At 30.2% G+C, this 26819-nt stretch overlaps 1 protein-coding gene across 2 annotated transcripts in view; it reads right to left on the bottom strand.

The window, feature by feature from the left end:
- Window positions 1-26819, bottom strand: part of LOC123294507 (protein winged eye) — a 55726-nt gene that overhangs the window by 17817 nt on the left and 11090 nt on the right. For both annotated transcript variants that reach the window (XM_044875558.1, XM_044875559.1), the window contains exons 2-6: window positions 13625-13882; window positions 12344-12487; window positions 5013-5906; window positions 4001-4132; window positions 2458-2622 (exon numbers count right to left, since the gene is read on the bottom strand). In XM_044875558.1, coding sequence (XP_044731493.1) covers window positions 2458-2622; window positions 4001-4132; window positions 5013-5906; window positions 12344-12487; window positions 13625-13853 — 1564 coding nt within the window. In that variant the 5' untranslated portion in view covers window positions 13854-13882. The remainder of the gene's footprint in view (window positions 1-2457; window positions 2623-4000; window positions 4133-5012; window positions 5907-12343; window positions 12488-13624; window positions 13883-26819) is intronic.

The following is a 26819-nucleotide window of genomic DNA, read 5'->3' as shown; positions in this document are numbered from 1 at the left end:
ACAGGGTGACTCACAAGTACCGCACTTTTTTGTCACATCAGATAGAAAATAAAATTCTAAGACGAAAAGTCCTCTTTCATTTCTTGATTCGATGCACAGATAGTTAGCTATTAATTAAAATAGCCAACCAATCAGAAGCATTGTAACTAAAAATGAACGAGGACTCTAGAATATTATTTTCTACCTGATGCAACAAAAGCGTGCGATAATTATGGGACACACTGTATACTTAGATTTAGAGAGTTATGTTTTGTTGGTGATATTGTTTGCATGTTTACATTATTATAGTTATTTTAACTGGCTGATGCCCCAAATTTTTGCCTTAATTTGCTTCCTCACGAGAAAAAAATGATGGTTTTAAATTTTTGTCATATTTCTAACGGTTTAGAAGATGGGTCCTACAAACTAAAGAACCACTTGACTTATTACGTCTTGAGCACGCTATAAAAATTTCAGCTTGATATCTCTTTTCGTTTTAAGCTATCGTGCCCACAGACAGATTAGTATACAACCGGAATTGGACTAATTAGGTTACTAATTGGACTAATATTTTATGAACACCTATACCAAAGTCAATTTTACTAAGCGATACAAACTTGGGACTGTTATTTACTGTATAATTTTGTTTTTTGGATATAGGGCTTTTTAACTTATGATGGCAGATATATATCCTTCGCATTCCTTAAATATTTCCTGACCAAGTGTTCTTATACACCCGGTATAAAGTATCCTGATATATTACCTAAACTCATGACTGACTGATCGAATCGAATAAAGTTAAAGATAGGTATTTTATAAAATATTTAGAATAATATTACATAATTTAATTAGTTTAAACATTAAACAATAAACAAATAAATGCATTTAATTAATACGAATGCATAATAAGTAGCATTTAATTATTATTTTAACAAAGTATGACTGTGAAATAAATAAAATACGATTACTTATTAGAAAAGAAATTATTTCTTGTAATTAAAATAATTACAAGACCACACAACATGATTACCTATCTACCTACATATCTACCTAATGCCTAACACCAGTGTTGCCAACTTCTCAAGCCCACTAAACAGACGATAGAAAACCACTAAAAGATTTATTGTAGGCCAATAACTGGCTACTTATTTTCTGCAATTTAATGCAGAAATGTTTTATAGTTGAAACATGTTCAGAAGTATTTCCTAAATGTAAACCCAAGTTGGCTAAACGGGGGGGTGTAAGCGCGGCTTTAGCCGCCATCTTGTGAAAACATGTTTTATCGTGAACCTTGCATCGTACGATAAAAATCATTTTTGTAGGTTAGGTTAGGTTAGAGTGGCTGTCCTGGGGTGGGACACACTTAGACCATAGGGTCTATTGTGATACCGAAAAAAGGTTGGCCCCGGCCACTACTCCATGAATCATGTGGAACTGTTTAAGAACAGCAGGAGTGCTTTGACCTCGATGTACTTTAGGTCGGAGAGGTCGTCAAAGAAAGGCTGACTCAAGTAAGTCCATCTTCCCTTGGCAAGAGCTGGGCAGTGACAGAGAAGATAAGACATTGTGTCCTCCTCCTCATCACTGTGACAACTCCTGAAATTATTTTTGTAGAAAATAACTTTTATTTGAAACTTTTCTCTGTATAATGCATAGATTTTTATTTATAGCGTTCCAAACTTTGTTCCTTATGGTTATTGCTAAATATACAGGATTGTTTAAAATTACTTTCGTAATATACAAAATGATCGGAAACGCGGAAAAGTTTTATTGTTTATTATTTCATTTTCAGCTTCTACAACCGAAGTAAAGGTGTTTCTCCTGATAGTACCATCTACAAATATGAACTAAGGAGTTTCATCTATGGCGCCAATTGAACATTAGCGCGAAATTTAAATTTATTCGAATGTTTAAAAGTAAGAGATATTGAAATTGGACCATCTTAGGCACAATTAGCTTACGATAGTAAGCCCCATAATTGTGGGTTATAATTAGCTTAAAAAAATTTTCATTGGGTGACATTTTACAATGATTTAAATAATGGAAACGTAAATAGGGAAGAAATAAATAAGTAAATTGAATAAAATAGATAAAGATACAAACAATAACAACAACAAGAAAACTATGACGTAATATGAAGAGAGCACTCATACAATCTTATAGTGACGTTATAATTAGTGTGTAATGAAACAAAATATTAAAATGTACGTAATATATTCTAAGTATAAAATAAACACAACATTGATACGATATTAAACGAACATTAACGATTATCATACGAACAGCGAGCGGTCTAACTGACTGTAAGTCTGTCTGTCTGACGGACTATTACGGATATGTGGCAGAGCAGAACATTTACAACACAACAACATATACATACATTATTATTATGATTATGATTATTATTATTATTGAATATAAACAAAAAAAAAAGAAGAAGAAGAAGGTAAAAAAGAAATAATATATTATAATGCTTACCAGGATATTGCCATAGAGTAGGCGCGGCCAAGGTGGAGCCATGCGCTGATGGGAGCGGCCATGATGTCATATTATTTGTACGATCATCACCACATTGTACAATTGAACCACCTCCATTTGTTGTAACACCTACTGTCATGGCTGCAGCTGCAACTGATGCTGAATCTATAAATTATGAAAAATAAATATTTTATATTTTAGCTATAGTTAGTTATTCAATTATTATTATATTAATTATAAATCCTTACTAGCTGCGGCCCGCACTAAGAGATTTTGAGAGTACAAAACCCTTTAAAAAACACGGTTCCTGTATGATATCCCGTAGGCACCATGTATTTTCCCGGAATAAAAATTAGCCGATGGTTATTTTCTGAGCCCTAAACTACCACTACCATCTATCCCGCGCCTAAAGAAGCCTATGTGCTTTTCCAGACTATAATCTACCTCTTTGCCAAATTTCATCGAAATCCGTTCGATAGTTTTTGCGTGAAAGAGTAACAAACATTCATCCATCCAAACATTTACGATTATAATATACATCAGATAAATCATTATAGTATGTTCCTTCTATCCCATCCAATCAAACTCAAATACCTGCCCTTCTACGCCCAAACGTCATTTTTGCTTAGAAATATAACTAAACCTCAATTAAAGATGATCAAAATTAGTCTCGGTTTTGCAAGCCAAGTCTAATTTAGTAGCACTTCGACAAGATCAATACCAAAGCACTATCTAAATGAATTCAGATCACAGCTTAAGACCTAACTCTACAAGACCAAGACTCACAACAAGACTTTTATCAAACTTACTGTTGAAAATGATTAATGAATCCCGTAGAGAATTTTACAATGTGCTTTTTTATTATGCCTGAATAAATTTATCTTTCGCATTTTCAGGAAAAGCACAGAAAAAAACAATAAATAATCTCCTAACATTCGGTATAACATAGTTTGAATATAACAAAACATAGCTAATGCAAGATCACAAACAAGACTAAACTGACCAAGACTGAGATTCTTTTTGCAAGATTAAGATCAAGGCTCAGCTCTGCAAGACCAAGATCAAGACTAGAATAAATAATGCAAGACTAATGCCAAGATTAAATCGTTTAGATCAAGACCAAGACAACTATGGTCTAGCCGCAATCATTAGCACGCCTCTGGGATTGTTTAAAGGCCAACCAAATTCAAACATAAATCAAATAAATTCTAATAGTAGCATATTTCCGGGCTTGTCTAGAAGCAAACAAAATTCAAACACAATTCTAATAACAGTAGCATATTTATAAGGTTGTCTAGAAACATAAATAATCCTCAATCAGTCAGCAAGCCTCTGGGTTTGCCTAGAGCCAAACAAAATTCAAACACAAACAATAGCATATTCGTAAGGTTTCCTAGAAACAAATTTTCCGAATTTCTTAACAAAATATGAAAATATCATAAAGGAGATGATTAAAAGATGTAGGATATAAGCATTTAAAAATACTAGTTAATTAGACAGAGATCTTAATTCTATACAAAATTTAAATTGAACCAGCACTTACCAATTTCTTTAATTTGAGCAGGACCAGTTGCTGTTGTAAGTAATCCACCAGAAGGCTGTAACGTTGGTGTAAGCTCTTGTTGCAGTCGTTGCCTTGCAACTGCAATACCAACTGGAATCGTTCCATTACCAGCTAAAATTGGGAAAAAAATTGTAATTTTTGCACAACTAGTCTAATAACTTGAATGCAGTCAGTAGTTCTAAAAGGGTAAGTCATTCATGTAAGGACTTTGCAAAATCGCTGAGAGAAGATAATTTTGAGAAACGGAAGACATATTTAGCCCAGATTTCTATCCACTACGATCATAAATCCACGGAACTGATACTGGTTGACACTACTCTTTGGATCAATTTTACCAAAAAATATGATATTTCATAAGGTGTAGGTAACCGCCTGCGGCCTCACGTCTTGCACAATGCGACGAAAAAAAAGCATAGTGCACGTTAAATCGTATATTACTCTGTGATATTTGTGTTTCGTACCACTGTCTATTCATAGACAAGAGAATGGATTGAACTGTCTATTGCAATTCTAGTCTACTTCAATAGATGTCACCACTGGCACTGTGCAAAACAAGAGTTTGACAAGAGTTGTGATAAGCTAGAATGGACTCCTGAGAATCTACTCAAAATTTCGGGACACTTTAGGCATTTTGTGTTGTCTAGCAGAAAAGAAACATTTTTTGTATGGAAAGTCTGTGATTTATTCCAAGACTATTGACACGCAAGTAGAGCTTAGGAATTAACTAGGAAGCCGTAACAACTATCTTCTAGCTATTTTTTTTATTTCAGTTAGATCTAAGCCCTCCCATCCTTGCAACAAATTAATTTGAGACACATGCCTGGAATTGGGACGTGCAATTATAAGCACACTGTCTAAACTGCTCATAAACAGTGTTCTAAGAGTTATAGGTATAATATTGAATTCGGATGATGTGCTAAAACTTAATCTAAAAGCTAAAATACTAGAGAATGACCCACAAACGGTGTTAAAGAATGAATTAAAAACTTACTGGTACATGTTGTAATTGACGACATAGTTTGTACAATTGACGAACTATTATTATCAGTGATATTTGGTGATAAAGTCGTAACGCTTGTCGGTGATGGCGCTTCAACTTTTACAATTGCATTCGTATGATGATTATTACTTGTCGTGATCTCAGCCACTTGACATGCAGGTGTTGTTGCTGGTTCACGTTTCACTTGTACGTGTATCGGTCCAATTAATCCTGTCCCTCCTCCGCTTCCAGTCACTACGGCTTGATGTTTATCACTGCAAGCCTGCAAACCTGATGATGGTGTCCACGGGTTTGTACGACTACACCCCCCGTCCACTAATTTATTTTTATGTGATGGTGATGCAATATTATTGCGACAGCCACAAACTGAACGTTGTTGGGCCTTCGCTGAGTTGTTGTTATTACAATTGTTATTGTTTGAATTAATTGTTGTTGTTATTGGTGAATAACAGTTATTCTCAGTTTTAACAGATAATGGTGATAATGTTGAACATGTATTCATCCATCGCTTTAATTGAGGCTGTTGTTCATCCAATGCAAGCATTCGTTGTTGTTGTTGTTGTTTATCCGTTGTTATTATTGTATTATTATTATCTTTTTGTAATTTTAAATTGTTATAATTGTTATTGTTATTGTTGTTATTGTTATTTATTGAATTAATAATATTGTTATTATTAAATGTTATATTTTGTTGTTGTTGTTGTAATTGTTGTTGTTGTAATGTAGCACTTGTAAAATCTTGTGGTGTTTGTTGTATGATAATACTATTATTGTTAAAACTTTTTGCAAGTAATTCTAAATGTGTGACTGGTAACGGGGAGTATGGTGAACCAGGTGGAGGTGTTGGTGCCCCAAATGAGTAACATCCAGCCGTTTCTGAGATTACTGAAATAAAAACAATTTATTTTTTAAAAGAAAACACATTCCATATGTGACTGACACTACAGTTGGCGGTTAAAGTGGTTCGGCTGTCACGTGACTAGGCAATTTGGATGAAGTAAGTATAAGAAAATGTTATAAAAATATCGTAAACTAGGCAATTTGTATGACTTAAATGTAAAAAAATAAGGAAAAAGCGTCAGAAATCTAAGTTTTTTTATGTTTTCTTTTTAGAATGTGCCGTAAGGTAAAGTTTTTTTTGCATAAACAGAATCTGTAAGAGCTCAAATAGCCGAACTACATTAAAACATTATTTAACAATTCATTTTAATTCAATTGTGTGTATAAAATATATTAAATATTTTATTAATTAATTAACTAATTCAATTATTATCAGTTTTTAATTATTTATTTTAAAAAAATTTTTGATATTGTTAAACAATAGCGAATTTTGACGCCAGAAAACCTGTTTTTCGGGTATTTTAAATGGTTACCGGGCAAAAGTTAATTAAGATTTTGATAATCACATATCAAAAGTTACAATCAAATAAATTTGAGGTGAAACGAAGTTTGTCGGGTCACCTAATTTAAGCTGTTAAAGTTTGTTTTTTTTAAATGTAAATCCTATATTGAAGTGTTCTTAAAACTATGGTATTTATAGAAAAATTTCGCTCAATTTTCGTGTATTATTCCCAGGTTCTAATAGAGTTCACCCTCAAAATTTGAAACGTAAGTCTCAAATATTTTCATACACTCATTTTTTTGGGAAAGTCCTTAAAAATGATGCTGTATTTTATTTCATCACACTTCCATCTTGTAAGTTGGACAGCCAATATACCTACCCTAACCTTACTTCCATCGTATATGTAACACGAAAAAAAAAGGAGAGCGATAACTATACTCGAATGCTCGATAGAGAGCGTTGCATGCTGGAATCTGTTTGTTCGTTGGAAATAAACACTATTTTTATTTACAAGTAAGCTACAAAGTAAGAACTCAAACAATAATACATTACTATTGGTAAGAAGTTGCATGGTCAGTTATATGTGTGGTCTGACTTCGACTACGAATGGCTCAGGAGACGACATTAACTACATTGATGATATGCATACTGTATGCTTTTAACCAAACGAATTATTTTATATAAACTTAAAGATGTTTCCAAAAAAAAATGAGAACGTACCATACAGCAAAAACTTCCCTAAAAGACATCCTAAACATGGGCGAAAATAGTCTTTTCTAGTAGTAGTGTACGAGGGAAAATGTTTAATTAATAAAATATTATACTACTTTACTCGAAAATGTCTTAAGTTTATTCCTCCTAATTAATCCTTAACTATTGAGTTTTGGATCAATAAGTATATAAGACAATTTCGACTTAAAATTGTCCAAAGAATACGCTCTTAAGCTATGTCCATTGAGTCCATTTATTGCCAGAAATACACTGGGTCCAAGCCATTCTTAGTACTTCCTTCTTATTTATATTTTAATTTAATTTAATTTAATACCTTCAATATTCCAATGAATATAATCAAATGAATATTGAAAGTGAAGTAATTTGTGTTGGTCGAATCTCAGGTAGGTCTGGTACATTAGATTTCCGGTAATAACATGCTTCACTTAGTGAAACATTATACAAATACAAATATACCGTACTTACAAGTAATATATAAACCATGTACCTACTAATAGTAGTCTTACAGAGGGTTTCAAAAAAGGTGTATCATACACCGTGTATGCAAGAATTGATTCTCAATTTGTTGGTTGGTTTAATACCAACCCAACCCAACCCAACAGTTAAAAAATATAGAATTTCGGTATATAAATTCGATTTTTTTGGTAACACAAGCAAATTTGACCGGATCTTATTGGAATTTTTCTTGAAACCCACTAATTTTGGGTCATTCTTTTCAGCTGTGATGTCAGTTTTTCGCTAGTTATCACTTATGTGCTTAATTCCGGGACCAGACCTCCACATTCTTGAAATCTAATAGAGCTAGGTTATTTTTGCTCATAAATTTGAAAAGTATGGCCCAAATTTAGTAGAATTACACACTTGATTTGTCAAAATTGGATAAAATTTGGATGTGATAGAGCAAAATTAAATATTTTGAATTTTGATGACGTCATCAAGTTCAAAAATTCGATTTTTTTAATAACACAGGCAATTCTGATCCGATCTTATTGGAATTTTTTTTGAAACCCACTAATTTTGGGTCATTCTTTTCAGCTGTGATGTCAGTTTTTCGCTAGTTATCACTCATGTGCTTAATTCCGGCATCAGGACTCCATATTCTTGAAACCTATTAAAGCTAGGTTAATTTTGATCATAAATTTGAAAAATATGGCCCAAATTTAGTAGAATTACATACTTGGTTTATCAAAATTGGATAAAATTTGGATGTGATAGAGCAAAATTAAATATTTTGAATTTTGATGACGTCATCAAGTTCAAAAATTCGATTTTTTTAATAACACAGGCAATTTTGATCCGATCTTATTGGAATTTTTTTTGAAACCCACTAATTTTGGGTCATTCTTTTCAACTGTGATGTCAGTTTTTCGCTAGTTATCACTTATGTGCTTAATTCCGAAAACATACCTCCACACTCTTGAAATCTATTAGTGCTAGGTTAATTTTGACCACAAATTTGAAAAGTATGGCCCAAATTTAGTAGAATTACATACTTGGTTTGTCAAAATTGGATAAAATTTCGATGTAATAGAGCAAAATTAAATATTTTGAATTTTGATGACGTCATCAAGTTCAAAAATTCAATTTTTTTAATAACACAGGCAATTTTGATCCGATCTTATTGGAATTTTTTTTGAAACCCACTAATTTTGGGTCATTCTTTTCAGCTGTGATGTCAGTTTTTCGCTAGTTATCACTCATGTGCTTAATTCCGGCATCAGGACTCCATATTCTTGAAACCTATTAAAGCTAGGTTAATTTTGATCATAAATTTGAAAAATATGGCCCAAATTTAGTAGAATTACATACTTGGTTTATCAAAATTGGATAAAATTTGGATATGATAGAGCAAAATTAAATATTTTGAATTTTGATGACGTCATCAAGTTCAAAAATTCGATTTTTTTAATAACACAGGCAATTTTGATCCGATCTTATTGGAATTTTTTTTGAAACCCACTAATTTTGGGTCATTCTTTTCAACTGTGATGTCAGTTTTTCGCTAGTTATCACTTATGTGCTTAATTCCGAAAACATACCTCCACACTCTTGAAATCTATTAGTGCTAGGTTAATTTTGACCACAAATTTGAAAAGTATGGCCCAAATTTAGTAGAATTACATACTTGGTTTGTCAAAATTGGATAAAATTTCGATGTAATAGAGCAAAATTAAATATTTTGAATTTTGATGACGTCATCAAGTTCAAAAATTCAATTTTTTTAATAACACAGGCAATTTTGATCCGATCTTATTGGAATTTTTTTTGAAACCCACTAATTTTGGGTCATTCTTTTCAGCTGTGATGTCAGTTTTTCGCTAGTTATCACTCATGTGCTTAATTCCGGCATCAGGACTCCATATTCTTGAAACCTATTAAAGCTAGGTTAATTTTGATCATAAATTTGAAAAATATGGCCCAAATTTAGTAGAATTACATACTTGGTTTATCAAAATTGGATAAAATTTGGATATGATAGAGCAAAATTAAATATTTTGAATTTTGATGACGTCATCAAGTTCAAAAATTCGATTTTTTTAATAACACAGGCAATTTTGATCCGATCTTATTGGAATTTTTTTTGAAACCCACTAATTTTGGGTCATTCTTTTCAGCTGTGATGTCAGTTTTTCGCTAGTTATCACTTATGTGCTTAATTCCGAAACCAGACCTCCACATTCTTGAAACCTATAAGTGCTAGGTAAATTTTGACCAAAAATTTGAAAAGTATGGCACAAATTTAGTAGAATTACATACTTGGTTTGTCAAAATTGGATAAAATTTCGATGTAATAGAGCAAAATTAAATATTTTGAATTTTGATTACGCCATCAAGTTCAAAAATTCGATTTTTTTAAATAACACAGGCAATTTTGATCCGATCTTATTGGAATTTTTTTGAAACCCACTAATTTTGCACTTTTTTTAATTCTGAGAACCAGAGATGAAATTTTGATGAACGTTCCTAAAACTTAGTTGGTCATTAATCAAATGCTATGTTATATTAAGTTACAGAATGATATTTTAGAGTGGTTGTACAATTTAGATCACATTTACAACATTATAAATCTTAAATAATTGTCAAATCATAATTAAGTTACAAAAGGGACAGATATTTTTTGAAATACTTTGTAAATGGTATAAATTGTAAAAGTAAGTAATGTAATGACATGTATAGTTCGTGAATAGAATTCGCTTTTTAGTTCTTATATCGAATCTTTTGATTGATTTCTTCTATATTGAATTACTTTGCATTGCACCGCGTGTTGTACTACTAAAAGTTGCAGTTGAAGTTAAGCTAGTTGTAAATTTTATAATAGTTTATATAAAATAAAACAATTATGCTATAAATAAGTCTTTTTATCTTCACAAACATTTAACTAAGAGTGGAGATTTTAGATATATTATAATAATGTACCATGGATCACACCTGATGTGACATGATTCACATGTTTTTATCGATACTTTTTCATATTTAAATTGTTTAAAAAAATAGTGTGAGGGAATAACAGTGCTTTAACACAGTACAGTAAAATTTTCTATTGTGAATTTGAATGCATGACTTGAAACCTTTTCCTATAATATGTATACCTTCTATACTTACATATTACATTAAATTTAATGAACGCCTATTTCATGTATAACTACAATGCAGTACAGTACCTACCTATACTCAATGTCACAAAAAATGCTCGTTTTAAAACATTCTAAGTGTTACTATTATAACATAACATATGATGCGTACGCTTAGAATGTTTTAACTGTGGCACTTTTTCTGACAGTGAGTGTACCTATCTAATTATATACCTATATAGTGGACAATTAATATAATATAATACATTATATTATACTTTCTTATACTACAAAATCTTATTCGTACTCACTATAATCAGGCTTGGAATTAAGAATTAAGAAGAGAAAGCAACTGTCTAGAGGTCCCGGGCACGCACTCCTCAACTATTTGGTTTTGGACAAAAATATGTAAGGAACTTTTGACTTAAAATTATACGAAGAATACGCTATTAAGGATGTATGAGCATGGTAGTGGGGGCACAAATTTAAAAATAGATATTTTCAATTTTGATGATTAAATATTATTAATATTTATATTAAATTAATATTATTACTTGACGATATAAGATGAAAAGTAAGAATACAATTTTTCGATATCTGGCTTAATTTTCAAAATATCGAAAATTGAAAATTTTGTTTAATTATTTAGCTTTCAATATTTCGAAAACCAAGACACATATCGAAAAATTGTATTCTTATTTTTCGTCTACATTCATGAAGTTATAACAAAATTCATCATCAAAGTTGAAAATAAGATAAAAATAATTTCAACCCTTAATCTACCCTGCTCTTACATCCCTTATATGGAAGGTGACACTTAGTTTTTTTTCTTTTCTAATTCATTGCTAATATGTTTACTTTCTATTAAAAAGTTTTTTTTTAATTTGTTTTCATTCATTCCAAATGAAAATTATCAAAAACTTCCAAAATATGTCGTTTTTTGAGATTCCTCCATAAGAGCCAATGTATTTTATATCGATTTTTAATGACTTTTTTCTTAAAAATTTGCACGGATACCTAAGCTGAAATTTTAACAACATATTCTTTGAGTAAAAGACTACCTACAAACAAATTTTGAGCCTTTAAATCAAACATTGTTGTCATGCTCATACATCCTTAAGTTACAGGTTGGATTAAAACTAATTAAAAACTGTTTTCGTTAGTCAATATCTCAGAGCCCTTTAAAATTCATGGTCGATAATGACGATTGCAAATAATGGAAAAGATCAACTTTCAAAAGATTTTTTGTTTCCAAAAAAGAAGAAAAAGTTTGTTTTCATTTGTTCGAAGTGAAAATTATCAAAAACTTTCACAATATCTCGATTTATTTTATTTCGGTTTTCAATGATTTTTCTCTTAAAAATTTGCATGGATACCTAAGTTGAAAAAATTTCAAAATTTATATACTGTTTCCCTATGAACGCACATAGCAAAACAGGTTGGTGAATGAACTTCCTTAATACTTTGGTTGAGAACACTGTATATATCGTCGCCACAATTTCATCCTCTTATCACTAAAGCTACCAAACCTTCAACCTGTGTTAATTCGCTCGGGTTGGTATAAATTTCGGTTCTTTCTTTCTTTATTTTTTTTGGAGGAAAAATTATGATTTTACTATCTGGTTTATAATCTGGCTAAGCTATTATATAATATGTTATAGTTATATTATACTTACATTTATGTTGTGCGTAGTATGTGGCAGCAGTCGGTGGACGTCCGAACGCTCCCGCAGTGGCGGCGGCAGCGTGTGAATAGAATGCTCCAGCGGCGGCTGCTGCTCCACCAGGGAATACCGAATACAAACCGTATCGGCTAAATGCTGAAATTAAAATAAATATAAATAATAGTCAAATATAATAAGCCTATGAATGAATAGTTTAGTTTTTAGTATAAATGTATCTATGTAATTATTTATTGATAGTGTTATATTTACAGTTACAGTTAGGGTTGCCAACTTTTTTTGACAAAAAGAAGTTGGCTACTCTTTTTGCCAAAAAAGTATCAAATTGTTTGAATAGGAAAAAAAATCTTTCAAAGAACCCCGCAATATATGATAGGAAAATGACTTTCTGTAAAGCATTTTCTAACTCACCTTAAAATGATATTTGAATCATACTGATTAAAAAAAATTTTGTGGTCATGAGAGATTTTGAGCAGAACAATTTTCACCGAAACCTTTTTCCTAATCGTATACGTACAATAAATATGTTATATGTGTAGCTTTAATTGCCCGTAACTTGAAAACTACTCGTTAAAAAGTGTTGTGGTCGTGAGAGAAATTTTGATTAAACCATGAGAATCGATGTTTATGAAAAGCACGGTTTTTGTAGAAAACAGTATACTTCATCAAAATTCCATACTTAAAATCATTTACCTCCTTTAATCCTAAAATCCTTTAATTCGTTTCAGTTACCAAAAACCCCACATTTTTCGCCCATGAATTGATAATACTTAAAAGATTGACATTACCTGTTTTATATGAAAAAACAGTATCACCATATATACTAAATATTATCAAAATCGTGCTATCGGTTTTAAAGTCGTGAAAGAAAAATGATTTCCAAATTTCTACTTCAACAGCTTATGGCGCCAAAACGGAATAACTTTTACTAGCATGCTTAGCTAAATATTTCAGCTACTCTATATATCTGTTAGAGCGTTGTAGAGAGCGTAAAGACATTTTAGCGATACCATGTATATCATATTCCTCGGAGGGGAGAAATATTAATTTTTTAATGTATTAAGTGTAGCTGGTTTGCGAATTAAGGTATCGATATTGTACTTTCTATTTCAGTCACCCTTTTGCAAACCCTGACAAAAGTATTTCAACAGAAATCAGTATATATGATTTTTTCTTCCCTTCGGATGAATAGTGTTTTTAGCCTTAATCTTTCGTATCGATAACCATGAATAATCCTGTATAAAATAAATTTGAAATAAAAAATAAAATACTAACCTTCAGCAGTACTGGAATTATTAGTACCGCTAGAGATGCAAGCGGGGGCAGCAAGTGGTGTGGCCCCCACAGAGGTAGTGATGCCACTACTGACTGTTGTATGATGTTGTTGATGATGTGGATGATGATGTGATGGTGGATATATAGATGCGGGTGGTGTTGGGGGCCAGAGGGTGGCTGCACGGTCACCTCCTCCTCCTGGACCCGTTGCGGCGGGGCTGCCCAGCATCACAGGCCGGCTGCAGCCACCGCACCTTTCTGTAACAATCAAACAAATAAAATTCTATCAGTATTTTGTATTGTTTAGTTCTTGTATAGTCTATGAATGCATGCATTTTATGTGTGTTTTTAAGTGAAAACCCGTTGAGAATTAAGCTTACACTTTATCTAATCCTTAGGACAAACTTTTAATATATTATTGGGGTGATTCCATGAAAAATTATACCATGAAATAAAAAAAAAATATCGCTGTTTTTTATAATAAAAAAAACTTTAGTATGGTGCCAACACTATAGTACTTTGAGCACAGTCAAGTTTGATTCGATTTTTTTGGAATTTTTTTTTTTGAAACCCACTAATTTTGGGTCATATTTTTCATTTATGATGTTAGTTTTTTGCTAGCTGTCATTCATGTGCTTAATTCCGAGCCCAGGACTCCAAATTCTTGAAACCTATTAGAGCTAGGTTAATTTTGATCACAAATTTGAAAAGTATGACTCAAGTTTAGTAGGATTACATACTTGGTTTATCAAAATTGCCAAAATGGTATGTTTTTGATATATTTTAATGAACAGCGAATATGTTAATAGTAACAACAATTTTAATCCAATTTTATTTGTATTACTCTGTATTATTAATTACTTTATTTATTATCAGAAAAATTTTGATTTTTGGAGTGGTCAGTCACATATAGAATCCACCTTTTTAATAATTACATGAATAAATATGCTCAGAGTATTTAAATAATTAATTTAGTGGTTGTTAAATAATTTTATATTTCTTAAAATAATATTTATTTTGATAAAAACTTAAAATTTGGTTTATTTACCTATCTTTGCTATGATTTTATATCAAAATACAAAAAACTGGTTACAACAATTTTTGTTATGTAATTTATTTTTATTCATTTTGTCAAAAAGGTATAAAATACTTATTGTATATGAATTACATAGTAAATAATAAAGGTTTAATATTTTTGTTTATAAATAAAATTTAAAAAAATGAATATTGATATCAATTAAAAGAATCAATTGAATTAATACTGTTTTAATAGTTGTATAATTTCTGAATTATCTATTTCGTTTCTAGAGCATTATTTTTTTACACACAACTTAAAACGTTAATTAAATTTCTACCCAGTTATTAATTCGATGATTTTTCCTTTGTACTCCGTACTGCGTGGCAAAGGCACTTTTAGACTCGCTACATGATAAACATTTTCCTATTTCAAACATTGGTACTGGCCTATCAGTATTATTATTGATTCGAGGATTGCTAGAGGCTATGAGACAATTCCTTTACTGTTGTGTACACACTAAAGGAGACATCAAATACATTCTCGTTCTATGAATGTAGGGTGTAAAGACAACTTTAGTTGTGGCGTTGCCTAGGCTACCACCATACAAGCTTAGAGGATTTACACGTCATTAAATTAATAAAACATTGGGATAAAATATGCATTCCCCAAAAAGGGCCTCTTCATTCATATTCGCTTATGTCACTTGTTTAAATTTTATTAGTCTATCTTATATATAATGACTATAGAAAAACTTGAAATTTTGATCCAAGTCGAAATATATATATTTAGGTCCTTTTTGACTGGATTAAGTATAAATTAGCCAAATTGATCAAATTTGACATTTTTCGATAGAAAAAATTTTTTTTTAAATTTTCGATTTTCCATCAAGAGTGCCGTGACCATACAAAAAATTGAAATTTTTATCCAAGTAAGTCGAAATATATATATTTAGGTCCTTTATGACTGGATTAAGTATAAATAAGCCAAAAATGATCAAATTTGATATTTTTCGATAGAAAAATATTTTTTTGAAAATTTTCGATTTTCCATCAAGAGTGCCGTGACTACAAAAAATTGAAATTTTGATCCAAGTAAGTCGAAATATATACATTTAGGTCCTTTATGACTGGATTAAGTATAAATAAGCAAAAAATGATCAAATTTGACATTTTTCGATAGAAAAATTTTTTTTTTAAATTTTCGATTTTCCATCAAGAGTGCCATGACCATAAAACAAATTGAAATTTCGATCCAAGTAAGTCGAAATATATACATTTAGGTCATTTATGACTGGATTAAGTATAAATAAGCCAAAAATGATCAAATTTGACAATTTTGATAGAAAAAAAATTTTTTGCAATTTTTTCGATTTTCCATCGAGAGTGCCATGACTGTACAAAAAATTGAAATTTTGATCCAAGTAAGTCGAAATATATAAATTTAGGTCCTTTATGACTGGATTAAGTATAAATATAACCCTAGTAAAAAATGCTTCTTTTCTTTTATGGACGTAAAAATTTGGGGGATTTTACGCCTATGAATTATAAGAATATTACTTATAAGGTTAATATGAGTTATTTTGTATGAACCAAATTTTATCAAAATCACACTATCCGTTTTAAAGTTAATTTCAAAATTGCTTCAAGACTTCCAAAACTTCAAGAGCGTATAGCGACAAAGCGGAGCAACTTTTACTAGGGCATGTTTAGCTAAATCGACTTATTTTGAGCTAAACTATATTTGGTAGAGCATTGTAAAGATTTTTCAAAAATCTTTACAATAAAATCATTTTTGCATCATGCGTATTCACAGTTAGACTATTTTCAAAGTTCTGGTGCGTAGATCAGTGCAGAAATTAGTATATTTTTTTTGACTGCAAAAACCCAATAAAAAAAAGCGTAACAAAATTAACCTCATAAGGTATTTAAAATTAAAACGTTAAAATAACATTTATAATAACTATCTACTAAATTGGAATTTGACTAATTTAAAAACTTTTAACTTCAAATATTTTACAAATTTCACAACAAAAAGTTTAAAATTCAAACTTGTTTTTATATATATTAAATATTTATTATGTATGACTTATGTGTAGTTCAACGTGCAATATCACGTCTTACTATTATTATTATTTAATTCAGATTATGCTACAAGAAAAACTGTTTTTTATCACTTAATAACCTCAAATGAAACAGGATAAAAATCAGGAGTTTAAAAATGGTTTCAAATTTGATTTAATTTTATGGCAAGAAAACTTGTTTATAGTTTTTTGTGGCTTTTTATTAGGAAAATCAACATTTTTAGTATTTTTTCAAACATTCTAATACCATATTGACTGAGGTTCAACTGTACTTCACGAATGGAATTCACATTTTACTGCTTATATAAATAAAAAAAAACTGATAATATTAACAAAATTTAATCTTTTCTAACGTTTTAGTGAAGTAAGCACAAATTATTGTGTTAATAATATTAGCAACTATAGCAAGTTTTTTTTTTCTATTCGGCCCTTATCTTACCTATTACTTTATCAAATTCCATTATTCAGCTCTAATTTTCAAGCTTATTATGTGACGAAAAATGTACTCACGGCATAAAAGTGTACCGCTTAGGAAAAAACACGCTAGACAAATAATTTTCATGAAAAAATATCATAAATTTAAATAAAAAGTTTATTAGTAATAAAATAGAAGTAATTAACAATTTTTATAAATAATTAACATTTGCTCAAATAAATTAAAGCTAGGTTTTTGTTACTTTACCTTTAATTTATCTGTTAAACTATAGCTGAATGGATTCAGTCAGTATAGTTATCGCTATTTTAACAGGTGATACTACTTAAAATATTGTAGTAATAATAAAAGTTAGTCACAGGTATATACAGACCGTGAGCCTAAAATGAAGCTCAAAATTTTGCCAGATTATTTTTACTGCTTGTGAATAAAGAATAATAATAATAATAATAATAATTATAGAATATAAACAAATCATAGTATCACCATCTATGAACAGTAATCAGAAGTTACCAAAGATCAGAATCACTTAGTTAATAATTATTTGTACAGCTTTAATTTTTATTACATAGTTATCGTTGTTTAATTGACAAAAGATTTAGTTTCCTAGGTTACAGTGATATATCTGTAGGTATATGCATAGCATGTTGCCGACGATGCTGACGAGAAGTTTTCATTTCAAAAATTCAGATGACGATGATAATAGAAATAACGTAGCATTGCTACCACGAATAGATAAGATTTTACCCCACCAAAAATTATCTAACGTGCCTATAGAAGTTTTCATTTCAAAAATTTAGATAGATATATTCAATTTTTTCGATGTAAACAATGTAGAAGTCAATGATTTAGAGTTGGACTTACGGTCTATTACATGCAAGTAAGTTTTAATGTTGTTAATACTCTGTCATAAAGATTATAAAAGTTGACTTTTTATAGGAAACAGCTGCTGTTTTTTAAAGTAGAAAAACAGAAGTACACTTTACAGATAGATAGATATAGTCGATAAATGATAACGATGCAATCCATTGCAATGGATGGATAATAACAACTTTTATTGTATATCATAAAATTTAATCAATATGGAATTATTATAAACAAAAAACTATAAAAAAAAATTGTTCTAAAATGAAGAAAATTGTTTTAAGGATGTACGAGCACTATGGCAATTTTAAGGGTTGCCTGATTATTTAAATAAATAAATGACTTCAAAAGTAGGCATTGGGAAAACGGTAGATGGATGATATGTTTTCATAGATTTCTTCAAAACAAAACGGTCGAAATAAACAAACCAAAATAACTGATGTGCCCGACTAATTAAGGATGTATGAGCACGCTAGTAGGGACACAGATTTAAAAAAATAAATGTTTTATAAAAGTGAGCATACAATTTTTCGATATCTGGATATAAAAGATGTAAAATTTGGGAGTGTTTTCCTTTTTGTTTACGCGAAATAGTTTGCAATTAAAAAGGTTCATTTACTGTATTATTTGTATTGTAACAAAACAATAATATAATAATTGTCGGTAACGTGGTGCTCTGACAAAGCAATGGGACGACGTTAGACGTGTCTGAAGCATTCCACAAACAATAATAACATGCAGGAGGCAACCGAAGCGTTCGTTCATCGTTGTTTAGAATAACAAAAGTGAATGTTAATAAGAAATAAAACAAAGACAAAGCTGAAGAAGACGTGCGTTGATGCATAAGGAAGGTAACATAACTAAAAGATGGTATTCAATCCTTTTACAATACAACATACATAACACATATTAAGGACGTCCTTTCGCAGCCAATGTTAGTTAAAAAATATTAGTGTAAGCGCTGAGTGGATTTCGAAAGATATGATTAAAATTGTAATAAAAAATGATCCTGCACGTATTGATTAACGCCCCAAAAATCATAGCGGGAAAAACAATATGCATTGCCCTGTTTACTACTATAAGTGGCGCCAAAGTTATTATACCATTCAGTATTGTAAATAAGGCATAGTTATGGATTTTACGGCAATATTATTGAGAGTATTACCATATACTTTTTGAGTATCTGTCCCTGTACCATACTACCAGCATTATAATAAACGCCATACATTTCTTAACGTGTGGATAAATTTATGTTTAATTAGTCTTTGAATACAAAATTTAACATTTAAAGAAAAATTTTAAGCTTGTAAAGCAATAAAAACATGAAGATAATAAAAATAAAAATTAACATAATTTTATAATTTTCGTAAACAGGAAACACACAAAAGAAAGAAATCGTTAATAAAATTTTGTACAAAAACATTTTTGTTAAATAAAACTTCATAAAAATGAAATAAAAGACACAGAATTTAATTGTGTTTTGTTTAAATTTTATATTTTTATTATCATTAATATTTTGTGAATAAAAGTATAAATTTTCGTTCAGTTCGATGACTTCATTTTAAAAAATTGTAAGAATGTTTATTATTTTAATTTAGTGTGATTAACAAATCTATCTATATCTACATGTAATTTGAAAATTATATAATAATAACAATAAGCGACCAAGCGTTTCTGTGGCTCGTTTACCCCTCAGCACTCGCATCAACCGTTCTTCGGTAATCTTTTAGTCCCGTGATAAGAAATTTTCTCACGCGTTCAGCACATGCGTCAAATTTTCTTGCTTTTTTAGGATTATCTTTAAATCGTTAATATATATCCTCATTAACGCCCTTTAATCAAGAGTTTGTCAAATCAAGAGTTTAATCAAAAATCAAGAGTTTGTTGGGGTAGAATCTGGTCCTTGTTCTGAAAACTTAAAATGTAGAAAACAAACTTTGTAACAAAACTTTTAAGTGAATAAACCTTTACCTAACGAATGGCATTTTTTTTTGACAATTCAATCTTGGGGTTGCTGAAGTAAATATTAATTTCCTACGAATTATTGTCAGGCAAATGACACCTACATTTTATGAAAATTTGCATCTGGTGATGTGCTGATGTCATAATTTTTAATTGTGTCATGACTTTCAATTAGACAAACGAATCAAATTAGCGTTTTATGAAAAATTCACATTTTGGGGTGCGTGCTATCTTCTTGGAGTATCACGGAGAGACTGTTATCCACTATTCCATTTTTCGGGTTAAAATCGCTCGATCTAGAACAACATTAGACCGTCACAAATGTCATCCTCCCACGTACATACATCGTTTTTGAAGAGGGTACGTTAGTGAATCTATGTGAAAACATACACATTTGTATATTATTATTATTTTTATTGTAGGGGATGATTCATAGTTATACAGGGTGTACTAATGTACAGATATACAATATTCACTCTTAAATATGGTGTAAGCTAAGCTAAACCAACTACTTTGATTCGCTCAATAAAATGAAGATTTAAACTACCATCAAAACATAAGCCTGAATTTTTGAATATAAGTTCGTTTTGACATAAATTTGATGTAAACATAGTTAAAAAATATTGATTTCTATTAAGGTGCTAGAAAAATATTAAAAACTACCCCCAAAATTACTCTTTTGAAAATATCTCACAAACAAACGAAGATATGGTAAAAATAATCTAAATTTTCTATAAAATTCTTTCTAATCACTTTTGACATATTTGCAATAAACAAATCTTTCTTCAGATGTCTTTCATAAGATTTAACACCGAATAATTCATTGCCATAGAATTGAAACACGTAATTTTGGGAGGTTTCTGTCGATGTTTCGGGGGATGGGGGTTGGGTTGTAAACTTTTCATATTTTATGCGACTGAGCTATAAGTTTTACCTGTTTATTGTAAATATTAATGCCGAATAATATAAAACCGCATAGTCTTTTAACAAAATTAAGAAACCGAATCTTTTTAAACCACCGTAAAAATACTGGCCAATTAGTTAACAAGCTATAGTTTAAAACTACACACATAATGAGTTAGTGTTAATGTGTTATAAATAAGATTTAAAATTGCTACTAAAATTGAAATTAATAATTTTAATAGCATGCGCAATTAAAATTCCCTTATTACGAATAAAATTGCTACATACATATTTAGAAATCCCCCAATATACTTAATTATGTGTTCTTTTACAAAAAAAAATAATAATTAAATGTGTACTAGGGTTTCCGAACGTTTCAAAAGAACTCATTTATTTACGAATCACAATCAAAATGAATCAAAGTTGCTCTATTGTCCTGTGATTAGTTCGTCAGCTTTTGTATTTTGACTTTATTTTATTAGTACCGTAGCGAGTGCGGGTGACAAGGAAATGTGTCATGCCAAAATCTTAATTTTTTGTCCAGTTATTTTGTTTTGTCCGACGGATCGCTTTTTCTCTAAGTAAGTCGAAAAACGTTAAAAAAATGAAATATCTTTGCTATAATTAAATTGGAAAAATACTAATTTTACGTTTTGAAGATTTTATTACAGATGTTTCCAAAAAATTGAGTGTCTGGAAATATTTGAGAATTACATTTCAAATTTTGAGGATGGATGAACCTGCGAAAAATTGGATGAAAAATCAAGACTAAAATTTTTCGATATGTACCATAGTTTTAGAGATATTGATACCCAAAATTTTAGAGTTCAATTTTTATTTATTTTGATAACGTGATCAAGTACAAAAAATCAATTTTTTTCAAAATACACCTAAATAGTATCCAATTTCAATGGAATATTTTTTGAAACCCACTAATTTTAGGCCAAACTTTTCATTTTTGATGTTAATTTTAAGCTTACATTCGTTTTTGTGCGAAATATTGGTACCAGGACCCCACTTTCTTCAAAACTTTTAAGTAACTAAGATTAATTTAGTATTTTGCAATTCTTCTTTGGAAGTTTATATCCAAAATAGTCGGGGATAGTACAACTTTGTGGATTTTTGCTTTAGTAAAATTTTAATGAGGAGGAAATAGGAAAATTAAGGATCCCTTTTGGACAGCTGATTACATTGAAGACAACCCTAGTTTATATATGTAGTATAAGCCTAACAAAACTATTTCATTTTATTCCTTGTCAAATATGAAACCCTCTTCTCTTGACGTATTCAATCTAACACAAACAACCCCTATATATTGTGCACCCTCTTTACATTTTATTAGTTCTGAAATTGTAACAGAACAAAGGAATGTAATGCGCAACGCAACGCAACGTAGTGCAACGTTATAGAAATAGAATAAATATATTTATTTACTAAACAAAGAAGAAAATTCTTTTCGACAAAAATGATGAGTCAAGCAAAATCTTTTATGGTTTTGTTTGAAGCTGTTTTTAATTAGATTTTCTATGAAAGATGATGAGAAATTAATTCAACCACAAATCCATCAAAATTAGATGCTTTAATAATTTATAACAAGTAATCAATTTGGAAAATGTTACTTTGCTGGATTAGGATTATATACTTAAGATTAGTGCCTTCTATACTTTTGTCCAAAACCCAATAGTTAAAGGAGTTATGTGCACTATTATAGATAATATTTAAGAGGAGTAAACTTAAGATGTTTCGATACTAAAACGAAATTGTTACTAAAAACTGGCAGAAAAAGATAATTTTCTTAAGGCTAATGCACAACGTCCCGTGCATCAAGATCTTTCCAACGAAGTCGAAATTGTCGAAAATAGTCCGTCTAATTGTATACAAAGAAAATTTTTTAAACATTAAACTACTTAACTCAATAATATCTTTATTGGTTAAATTCCACAGTGCTCATAACTCCTTAACCATAGAGTTTTGGACAAAAGTATAAAAGCTACTTTCGACTTAAAATTACCCAAAGAATACGCTCTTAAGCTATGTCCCTCGAGTCACGGGTCAGCCTGTATATGTTTGTTAAAGTGAAGTACTTAAAAGTTTATTTTTGAATGATTCATTTGGTTCCAGGGATGCACAATGCTATAAATAATAATATAAATTGTTTGAGTTAAGTTTTGTACAACTAAAAACCCGGATACTGTATTATTATAGGGGCAGTAAACGTTCTTTACTTAGTGCAGGCGCTAGATTCAGTTTTGTATTTAAAAGAAAATCAGTGTTAGCTACGCTTAGATTCTAATTCCTCAGCCCTAATTGGGACCTGATGGGTCCGATTTTCGAAATCGAAATTTTCAACACCGTATTAACGGCAATATGACCCGAAAAGAATTTCATAACATTCGTTCGAGTTTTTTTGAGTCGGCTGAGTTGTCGAGTTTTTTTTTTTTTTATAACTATTTATTATGCTGGAGTGTTATTCGAGTGAACCCCAAGGGTCGCACCAAACTCTACTCTTAAGGATAGTAAAGATCCACCACATAATTCTAAATTGTTTGCTATTTGATCCAGGACTTTGGATAAATGCTAATAATCTTTGGAGAAATGATGAAAAACTAAAGAATGATTCTTCTTGCTGATTACTTTATATTTTTTATATTGAACTCCCTCCAGCACCTGCCCTAAAATGCAATAGCATATTTTTAGAAGCAGAACAAAAGCTATAGCTGTCCCTCATATGTAGGTAGCGACTATTGTACTGTTATGTCTACTTTATTATTAATAATAATAAATAAAATTAATAAAAATTAAAATTGTCATGCTAAATTAAATATTATTTTATTTTATATAATCATGAATTTAATATAATTGTGTAAATATATTTATAATTAATTGAATCATTTTTTTTAAACTCTGCAAATGAATCCATAAGCGCTTTTATTTTCGATTTCCATGAAATGAATCAATGATTTTCGATTTGTATGAAAAATAATTTTTTGCTTAAGTACTATAGCTTGTTCAATTTTACAGCATGCTAGGCTATAAACCGCCAGATTTACTTATTAGTGTGAGAAAATCAGTAAAATCAGTTTTGTGTTCGAAGTAGTACTTTTGTTATAGCCATCTAGAATTACGCAACAAGAATAATAAAGAGATAATAAGTTATACTTGCGTTTGGATTTATTCTAAAGTTTAATAAGAATGTTGTAAATGACAGATTTATAAACAATATTGTAAATGTAATACACTTGGTACAAAATCACCAAGGTTGAAAATTCGAAGACTTCTAAATCAGTAAATTTATTCATTTTTAACAAAATAATGTAACCACATTATTCAGATCAACTTATTTAACAATATTAATTATTTCATGAAATTTTTCGACATAAATATCTTTTACCTACATAATTATACCATGTATATATGAAATATATCAAGGTATACCAAGTTTAGTCCCAAGTTTGTAATGCTCAAAATCACCTAATTAGTCCATTTTCGGTTGTCTGTTAACATGATAACTCAAAAACGAAAAGAGATATTAAGCTCAATATAACGTGCTAAGGACGTAAAAAGTTAGGTGGAATTCGTAAATGAGCACCATACATCAACTGGGTCTTGGGTTCGTAGGATCTATCCTGTAAACCGTTAGAGATAGAACAAAAGTTTAAATGTAAAAAAAGTTTCTTTTAAAAAAATACTTTTGTTTGAATCACTTTTTCGTAAACATCACTGTTTAGCCATGAGGGCGCAAATCAGGTGCGTATTATATAGTATATATTATATGGGAATAACAGTTTTGTATGGCTAGCTACTTACATGACAAACGATTTCGGAATCAATACTGTCTATACATGGTAGTTCTACAATTAACTGAGTTAGTTGTTTGTTTTCACTTGATTTTAATTTCCAGTATGTCATGCTTAGGTATCGATTAGAGATTGATTTGTGAATGATAAAAACTCGTTTTCAAAGAAAAAAACACATCAGAAATTCCTAACAAAGAATCTATCACCTTGGTGATTTTGTTCCACCTATCTAAATATAAATATTATTGTTTCGATTACATTTATATCTTATATAAAGATTATTCATATTCACAAAACTGTAAAATTTGCAAATAAATAAAAGAAACTCGTCTCTAACAGATCTCCATAACGTTAGATACCAAAAAACAGCGAAAACAAATATGCCATCTTAAATATTCGTTGAAAATTATATCTAAAGCTAAGAAGAGAATAACATATCATGGTTTATAAGGACTTAATGTGAAAAAGTTAATGAATACAAATAATGCAAACCTAAATTTATGCGTTTAAAAGAAGCCCTTGAATAATACTACAAGTTTTCAACAGGTTTTCCATCTTACAATTTATTATTTCTGTAATGTGGTTGAAATATTTTCTAGTGAGTGATTTGTCAGCATTAATTTGATTCTTTTATATCATATTTAAATAAAAACAAGTGAAAATAAACAATTGACTGAATTAATTGTTGAAACACTCTACGTAATTTCCAATACAAGTGGTTTGTCTTTCTAAAAGGACCATTTTTGTTTGAAATTTAATAAAGAAACGTGCAAAAGGCTAAATTTTTGGAAACAATTACTTTCTAAACTATTTGGTTTGCGTTTTTATAAAGAAGAATTTGCCAGGTATGAATCAGAGTGAAGTTTTAATTGAAACCTTAAAACTTAGATCGAACTCAATGCTTGTATAAAGGATGTTGTGTGCCTTTGAAACTAACATTTTTCATTTGAAGCATTTTCCTCGATTAAACTTATTTTTCGAGATTTACGTACATGTCAAGTTAAGAACTAGACTAAACTATAATTGACGTATTTCATAGCTGCTGATTTCTACCACACATACAACTAAAAGGTATATTATTATTATTACTATGATGCCCGTAACCGGTTTATGGTTTTATGCGCCTTAAAACATTCTACCTTATTACGTCATACACTCACTTCACCGATCATCGTCATCGTGTTGCGATGCGATGCGATACGATACAATGGTGGAGGTAAGACTTGGATGGAGGTGATTGTGTTTGGTATTCTTTACCATTTAATGACGCCGCGTAATACACAACACAACACAAATTATAATACCTTTTACTTCACGAATTAAAGCGTTTAGTTCACGAATTAAAGCTCACTAATTAAGATTTATGGCCATCTATGACGGACTAATTGAAATATTGATTATAAGAAATTATCTCGAATAGGAAAACTCTATGATTTTTAAGAAGCGTAGATATAAGGGAACACCTGGATAAAAATATTCCCATTTTTTTAATAAATTGACAGTACATAGTCGGTGTGGTACTGAAGTCATGTGAGTGCGACCCCTGTAGTCCACACGACTAACTTCCCAGAGGAAAAAATAAAAAAAAAAAAAAGGTCTTGTTAGCTTTCATAGATTATTCTTCGAACATTAACCGGAGCTTATACTGGAACGATCATTATCTCCATAGATAAATGATGTATTTTATCCACTTTTCAGATCTTTCCAGATTCTGTTTATTCAGTTTTTGTATTGCCATTAATAAACGGCTCAATTAATTCTGCTGAAAATCGAATAGCCCAGTCACGTGGTAATGTCAGAAGTGGTTCGCAAGATAATCGAGGCCAAATAATCCGAACAAACATACGCACATACACACAAACACACACACAGACATCATATTGAAAAGGTTTGATTCGGATATAAAGCCCTTGAAACCGCGGAAATATGTAAAACTGGGGATTTTCAAAATTTTAGGGAAGTTAATAAAGATTTCCTGATAAAATTTTCCATATACCTAATTAATTTTTTTTTTCAAATTTTTCCAACTTTGTCAGATTACCTTTTCTTCGATACCGTACTCAACGATTTCTAGAGTATATACTTAATATAATTGTGTTGACGATAGAAAGTTAGAGGGTTGATTGGATTAGTTAAGG

Source organism: Chrysoperla carnea, chromosome 3 (assembly GCF_905475395.1).
Source record: "Chrysoperla carnea chromosome 3, inChrCarn1.1, whole genome shotgun sequence".
NCBI classification, from domain to species: Eukaryota; Metazoa; Arthropoda; class Insecta; order Neuroptera; family Chrysopidae; genus Chrysoperla; species Chrysoperla carnea.
Note: the sequence above shows the minus strand (reverse complement) of the source record. Positions and strands in the feature narration are given on the sequence as shown.